General features: G+C 42.5%; 1 protein-coding gene across 1 annotated transcript; it reads left to right on the forward strand.

The window, feature by feature from the left end:
- The first annotated feature begins 5,840 nt into the window (after positions 1 to 5,840).
- On the forward strand, positions 5,841 to 8,155 carry PET117 (PET117 cytochrome c oxidase chaperone). The gene is made up of 2 exons (XM_060774275.2): positions 5,841 to 5,961; positions 8,017 to 8,155. The coding sequence occupies exons 1-2, from the start codon at positions 5,866 to 5,868 to the stop codon at positions 8,152 to 8,154; spliced, it is 234 nt and encodes a 77-aa protein (XP_060630258.2). The 5' UTR covers positions 5,841 to 5,865; the 3' UTR covers position 8,155.
- The last annotated feature ends 60 nt before the right edge of the window (positions 8,156 to 8,215 follow it).

The raw sequence follows: 8,215 nt of genomic DNA on the forward strand, positions 1-8,215 counted from the left end.
GCCCCATTTCTGTCGTTTGTGGGTTTCAGAATGCTCTTTAATTGTAGTGAACTATAAATCCCAGTAACTACAAATCCCAAATGTCAAGGTCTATTTCCTCCAAACTCCATCTGTGTTCATATTTAGGCATATGGAATTTTTGTGTCAAGTTTGGTCCAGATCCATCATTGTTTTGAGTCCACAGTGCTCTCTGGATGTAGGTGAACTACAACTCCCAAACTCAAGGTCAATGCCCACCACCCTTCCAGTGTGTTCTGTTGGTCATGGAAGTCCTGTATGCCATGTTTGGTTGAATTCCATCATTGGTGGAGTTCAGAATGCTCTTTGATTGTAGGTGAACTATAAATCCCAGCAACTACAACTCCCAAATGTCAAAGTCTATTTCCCATAAACTCCATCTGTGTTCTTATTTGGCATATGGAATATTCATGCCAAGTTTGGTCCAGATCCATCATTGTTTGAGTCCACAGTGCTCTCTGGATGTGGGTGAACTACAATTCCCAAACTCAAGGTCAATGTCCACCAAACCCTTCCAGTTTTTTCTGTTGGTCATGGGAGCCCTGTGTGCTAAGTTTGGCCCAATTCCATCATTGGTGGAGTTCAGAATGCTCTTTGATTGTAGGTAAACTATAAATCCCAGCAACAACAATTCCCAAATGACAAAATCAATTTTTTTTTAGTGGAGGACATAAATTGGACTGTTAGGTGTCTTGTGTCCAAATTTGGTGTCAATTCCCCCAGTGGTTTTTTATTTCTGATGGTAGCATGAACTAACATTACATTTATATTATATATATATATATATATATATATATATATATATATATATATATATATATATACTAGCCGTCCCCTGCCACACATTGCTGTGACCCAGTCTGGTGATCTGGAAAATAAAGTAATGAGAAAGTGTTGGTTTCTAATATATATAATTTCTTTCTGCTTGTGGGTAAACAGTATTTGATTAGGCAGAATAACCTACAATGTCTGCTTTGAACTGGGTCATCTGAGGCCCTTCCACACAGCCCTATATCCCAGAATATCAAGGCAGAAATTCCCACATTATCTGAGTATGGATTCAAATAAACCAGTTAAAAGCAGATATTCTGGGATATAGGGCTGTGTGGAAGGATCCTGAGACCACACTGCCATTATCTGTTCAAAGCAGATAATGTAGATTTTATTCAGCTGCGTGGAAGGGGTTTTTGATTCAGCTCTAAGATTTCCATATTACACAAATCCAATGTGCACTCTAATGTTCGGAAGGCAGTTTAGTCAACAGAAGTGAGAATTAGAGTTAAATAAATATGGTAGTTCATAAGTTTTTACTGTTGCCAATTTTCCCTGGATCCTGACATGGAGCTAAGGGGATCCCATTTGGGGTCGGGACCCACAGTAATCTAGAGGAGGGCTTCTTAAATTTTTTTCACTCAGGACCCCTTTCTGCCTGAGAAATGTTTATATGACTCTAGGTATAGAAACTACATATAAAAACTAAACATTTCCTGAAAATAACTCAGCATTTGCAAGGCTTGCTAAACAGCTGTTATTCCTTTTTATGAAGTACAGAAGAAGCATTTTCTGCAGAGTCCATTCTAATCATTACAGGCCCTTCCATACAGCCCTATATCCCAGAATATCAACACAGAAAATCCCACAGTATCTGCTTTGAACTGGGTTATCTAAGTCCACACTCAGAAAATGTGGGATTTTCTATCTTGATATTCTAGGATATAGGGCTGTGTGGAAGGGCCCTACATGTTGTTAGTGAATTTCTGTAAATGTCTTTGGCATTCAAAACCCTTTTAATGTTGACCAGTTTTGAGCTAATATAATCTGTTTTATCCAATCACTAGCTGTACCCGCCACGCGTTGTGGCCAACCCTCCCTCCCTCCCTCTTTCTCTCCTTCTTTTCCTCCTTCCTTCACTCCCTCTTTCCTTCCTTCCTTCCTTCCTTCCTTCCTTCCTTCCCTTTTCTTCTTTCCTTCTCTCCTTCCTTCCTTCTCTACCTCTTTCCTTCTCCCTTTTTCTTTTCCTTCCCTTTCTCTCTTTTCTTCCTTCTCTCTTTCCTTCCTTCCTTCACTTTTTTGCTTCCATCCTTCATTCTCTTTCCTTCTTTCCTTCCCTCCCTCTTTCTCTCCTTTCTTCCTTCACTACCTCTTTCCTTCCTTCGCTTTTTGCTTCCATCCTTCCTTCTATCTTTCCTTCTTTCCTCCCTCCTCCTTTCTCTCCTTCTTTCCTTCCTTTCCTTTTTTCTTTCCTTCTCCCCTTCCTTTTCTACCTTTCTTTCCCTCCCCTCTTTTTCTTTTCCTTCCTCTTTCACTCCTTTCTTCCTTCTCTACCTCTTTCCTTCCTTCCTTTGCTCTTTGCTTCCATGCTTCCTTCTGTCTCTCTCTCTCTTCCTTTCTCTCCTCCCTTCCCTTTTTTCTGTATCATCATTTAGCTTTTTGTCATTTAGCTTTTTGGGGTTTTTAATTCCTTTCCACTGTTTTTTTGGGAGGCAGAGGGTTATGAGTGATGGTCACTCATTGGACTGATAGGTTTCTTGTGTCCAAATTTGGTGTCAATTCGCCCAGTGGTTTTTGAGTTCTGTTAATCCCACAAACGAACATTACATTTTTTATTTATATAGATGGGAGTCATCCCATCAGGACCCATGCATGCTTTCCAGGTTAGAACTTTCTCAAGATGGTGTGCATGGCCGTAGTGATAAAATCACTTGACCATATGATTATTAAAATGTATAAGCTGCTGGGGGAGGAACAAGTGAAATGCAGGAGGGACAAGTGAAAGATTGTACAGTGAAATGGATTCAAAACATCAGCACACAAATCCAGTTAGAACCAAAGGAGAAGGTGTGGACAGAGTTTGAAATTTACTTTGAGTAATGATTTAAAATAACAATGTTATCCTCTTGCGAGTAGTTACTTAAGATATGGAGGCTGTCTGTAGGCCTACCTCCCAGAACTTGTGGGCCCTTCCCAGTTGAACCCAGTTCAAAGCAGATATTATGGAATTTGCTGCCTTGATATGCTGGGATCTAGGGCTGTGTGGAAGGGCCCCGTGAGAGCGCTGAGTTATTCTCCAGAACTGGTTATAGATCCTTGATAACATTCCAGTGGTGGCAGGCAACAACTAGTGTTCTTCTGTCATTTTGTGTTTTTGGTCTATCTTGCAGTAGGTGGTTCCTGAGTATTATTAGTATTGCCTTGTTTATTTATTTCCTCATTTAGTGGGCATTGCAGTTTGAGAAATCTTTGTTTTCAGTCCAAGAGTTTTGACTATCTGTCTTGTGGTTCTGAGCAGATGCAATGTTCTCAGATGTCTGTAAAAAATTGAATTGATAGTATGTTCCGAAAGGTACTTAGAAATGAATTTAATGAATTCAGTAGAGCATGGTGTCAGACAGTGAATTTGTTATGTGGATTCTTCCAGGCTCAGATTGGTGTTAGGATAGAAGTTACTGATTATTGCTTTCCATGTGGCCAAATTACAAAGATGTCAAGAAACTATAGGTAGAGGTCATATTGTTGGGTGCATGTGCCTTAGGAAGGACTTCCTGGTCAATCATGAAGATGTTTACATACTGCATTGCTATGTAAATGCCCATAGCAGTGCCACTAATTTGGAGGTACATATTATCCCCAAAAGTGAAGTAGTTATCAGTATTTAGCTTCACCATAATGCTAGAAGAAGAAGATCATTTTTCAAGTCAGCTCTATCAACTGGATACCCTAAGTACATATGACTACATGGGAGTGAAGTAAGTAGACAAACGAACCAAGCAGAGGACCCTTACTCACAGCCCTATATCCCAGAATATCAAGGCAGAAAATCCCACATTTTCTGAATGATTTTTCTCACATGGACTGCTGTCGAGCCAGGCATCACACATTCTGAATCCACACATTCTGTGTGGATTCAGATAACCCAGCTCGAAGGAGATATTTTGGGATTTTCTGCCTTGATATTCCGGGACATAAGGTCATAGAACCCAGAATATCAAGGCAGACCATCCACAATATCTGCTTTGAACAGGGCTATCTGTGGGTCCTTCCAGACAGGCCCTATATCCCTGGATCTGATCCCAGGTTTTCTGTTTATCCCAAATTATCTGGGACTTATATAATCCACTTTAATGCAGATCCTGGGATATAGGGCCTGCCTGGAGGGCCCTGAGTCCACAGTGCCATATAATCCAGTTCAATGTGGATTTTATACAGCTGTGTGGAAGGGGCCCTAGTGTAATCAGAAAGACATCTGGTGCCTTTGCTTTGCCATAAAGGTAAAGAAGATAATTTTTCCAATCCAGCAACATTGACTAGGCATCCTAGTCACATATGAGAGTGCAGCAAGGAGCCAAACAAACAAACCAAGCTGGAATGTGTCCAGAGGAGGGCGACTAAAATGATCAAGGGTCTGGAGAACAAGCCCTATGAGGAGCGGCTTAAAGAACTGGGCATGTTTAACCTGAAGAAGAGAAGGCTGAGAGGAGATATGATGGCCATGTATAAATATATGAAATGATGTTATAAGAAAGGGGGAGCAGGCTTGTTTTCTGTTGCCCTAGAGACTAGGACGTGGAACAATGGCTTCAAACTACAAGAAAGGAGATTCCATGTGAACATTAGGAAGAACTTCCTGACTGTGAGAGCTGTTCAGCAGTGGAACTCTCTGCCCCAGAGTGTGGTGGAGGGTCCTTCTTTGGATGCTTTTAAACATAGGCTGGATGGCCATCTGTGTGTGTGTGTGCTTTGAATGCAATTTTCCTGCTTCTTGGCAGGGGGTTGGACTGGATGGCCCATGAGGTCTCTTCCAATTCTATATTCTACTAGCCATCCCCTGCCATGCATTGCTGTGACCCACATGGGGGTTCTGGGTGGGAGGTTTGGCCCAATTCTATCATTGGTGGAGTTCATAATGTTTTTTGATTGTAGGTGAACTATAAATCCCACCAACTACAACTCCCAAAAGTCAAGGCTCTATTTTCCCCAAACTCCACCAGTGTTCACATTTGGACATATTGAGTATTTGTGTAGAGTTTGGTCCAGATCCATCATTGTTTGAGTCCACAGTGATCTTTGGATGTAGGTGAACTACAACTCCAAAACCAAAGGACACTGCCCACCAAACCCTTGCAGTATTTTCTATTGGTCATGGGAGAACTGTGTGCCAAGTTTGGTTCAATTCAATTGTTGGTGGAGTTCAGAATGCTCTTTGATTGTAGGTGAACTATAAATCCCAGCAACTGCAATTCCCAAATGTCAAAGTCTATTTTCCCCAAACTCCACCAGTGTTCATATTTGGGCATATTGAATATTTGTGCCAAGTTTGGTCCATATCCATCACTGAGTGCACCATGCTCTCTGGATGTAGGTGAACTACAACTCCAAAACTCAAGGCAATGCCCACCAAACCCTTTCAGTATTTTCTGTTGGTCATGGAAGTTATGTGTGCCAAGTTTGGATCTATTCCATCGTTGGTGGGGTTCAGAATGCTCTTTGATTGTAGGTGAACTACAAATCCCAGCAACTACAACTCCCAAATGACAAAATCAGTTTTTTTGAGTGAAAGACATACATTGGGTTGTTAGATGTCTTGTGTCCAAATTTGGTGTCAATTCGTCCAGTGGTTTTTGAGTTCTGTTAATCCCACAAACGAACAATACATTTTTATTTATATAGAGAAGAAGATAAGACGATCCTAAGTTTCTCTTCTCAGCACTTGTTTAAAAAAGAGCAGTGTAGAAGCCCCGCCCCTCAGAAACGGGGAGGGGAGCAAAGGGAGGGAGCAATCTTACTCGGCGCCCTGCAAGCATGCGCATTAGGGGGCGCGCGGAAGCACGCATGCGCAGATGAGCCGCCATGTCGACGGCCTCCAAAGTGGTGCTGGGGGCCTCGCTGCTGCTCTCCGGCGGGGTCGTGGCGGGCGTCCACCTCCAGCAGAGGCGCCTGCAAGAGGTAACGGCGCGCGGTTTCCCTAGTGACGTCATCCCCAAAGGTGCTAGAAGCCTTTTTTCCGCCTCGCGCGCGGCGGAAGTGCTTGCTTCCCTGAGAAGAGACTTTGAGAGGCCTCTGTAGAGGGCCCAGCCTTGCCTCCCTTCCTTTGGCGCTGTATTGGCATGGCACCCTTTTCAAAACCATAGCTTCCACATGAAGTAACACCAGAATTAGAAGAATGCCAGAACTTCAATGTGTTTTGGAAGGGAGAGTAGATAGAATAGAGTCTCTGAATAGATAGAGAGTCTCTGAATTCCTCTCACTTCCACTAGATCAGTGGTTCTCAACCTGGGGTCCCCAGATGTTTTTGGCCTACAACTCCCAGAAATCCCAGCCAGTTTACCAGCTGTTAGGATTTCTGGGAGTTGAAGGCCAAAAACATCTGGGGACCCCAGGTTGAGAACCACTGCACTAGATTATGAGGCAAGAATATAGCATTAAGTAGAAGCAAACCACTAGAGGAGTGGTTCCCAACCTTTGGTCCTCCCAGTGTTTTGGACTTCAGCTCCCACAATTCCTAACAGGAGCAGTGGATTAAACCCCTGTGCTGGCAGGACTGAAGACCAACAGGTCGCAGGTTCAAATCCGGGGAGAGGAGGGTGAGCTCCCTCTATCAGCTCCAGCTCCTCATGTCGGGACATGAGAGAAGCCTCCCACAAGGATGATAAAAACATCAAATCATCTGGGCGTCCCCTGGGCAACGTCCTTGCAGACGGCCAATTCTCTCACACCAGAAGCGACTTGCAGTCTCTCAAGTCGCTCCTGACACGACAAAAAGAAAAATTCCTAACAGCTGCTAAAATGGCTGGGATTTCTAGCAGTTGAAGTCCATAACACCTGGAGGATTAAAGGTCGGGAACCACTTGCACTAGAGAGCTGCTTGGCATCATTTACTACCAAGTCGGAAATGACAAAGGCCCCTTCTAAAATGCTGATGGCGAGTTCGCCCTAGACCCCTGCTTTCCAGCTGATCTGACCATATCATCCAGTTCAAAGCAGATAATTTGGATTTTTTATCTCTCCAAATAATTTTTATTAAACACTAGCTGTACCCGCCACATGTTGCTGTGGCCAACCTTCCCTCCTTTCTCTCCTCCTTCCTTTCTCTTCCCCCTTCCTTTTTCCCTCCTTCCTTCCCTTTTTTTCTTTCATTCTCTCCTTCCATCTCTTCCCTTCCTCCCCCCTTTTCTTTCCCTTCCTCTTTCTCCCCTTTCTTCCTTCTCTACCTATTCTTGGACTACAACTCCCAGCAGTCCTCCTGTTCAATCTATCTACCTACCCATCTTATCCATCTCCATCTACTCAGTCTACCTTATCTATCTGGATTATTGCTGGGAGTGGCAGTCCAGGAATAGGAAATTGGAAATATGCAGGGATTGGGATGCTCTCAAAGAAATCCAAGGAGAAGAAAGCTTTCAGCTTGGAAGCAGTGCATTTGGATCATCCTCCTCTCCTAAAGGGCCTGGTCTAGGGGATGCTGGGAGTTGTAGTCCGGAAGAGAGTGTGGATATGCTTTTATGTGTTTTGTTTTCCAGGGGGAGTCGTTTTGCGCATGCGCTGTAGTGTCTTTTTGCTTCTTTTGGCTTTAAAGTCCCTTCCGCTGTGTTTTTCAGTGTTTTTATGAGTGATGGTCACTTGTTGGCCTAATAGGTGTATTGTGTCCAAATTTTGTGTCAATTCGTTCAGTGGTTTTTGAGTTGTGTTAATTCCACAAACAAACTTTACATTTTTATTTATATAGATTTACTAGATTAGATTGTTTTTACAAATAATAATGATTCTTGGATAGTTTTCTCTGTTTAATTTGTAAATTGTTTATATACTTATTAGTATAACATAAATTATTGTTTGGCTGCAGGGCAGTTAGCAACACTTGAAAACTTATGTTAGTTGCTAGGAAAAAGATAGCTCAGTCTAATTTTTGTTTTTCAACACAACTTGAGAAGTTTCACTGTGGGGCGTTCTTTCCAATATCATTTTTCCTGTGAAGTAAAAATGATCATATCCTTCTTTCAGAGGCTACGCGAAGGAGTGTTGAGAGACTTTGAGAGACAGAATCATAAACAAGAATATATTAACCTTTTGGAGGAACGTTCTGCCTTGATCCAACAACGTGAAATGGAAAGCAAAATTCAAGTGCTCAAAAAATGCTAACAGTGACGGAGAAGAATTGAAATTGAAATTTCCTGGTCCTTTCAGTAATTGCATAGGTTTC

The sequence above is a fragment of the Anolis sagrei genome, chromosome 4, assembly GCF_037176765.1.
Source record: "Anolis sagrei isolate rAnoSag1 chromosome 4, rAnoSag1.mat, whole genome shotgun sequence".
Taxonomy (NCBI): domain Eukaryota; kingdom Metazoa; phylum Chordata; class Lepidosauria; order Squamata; family Dactyloidae; genus Anolis; species Anolis sagrei.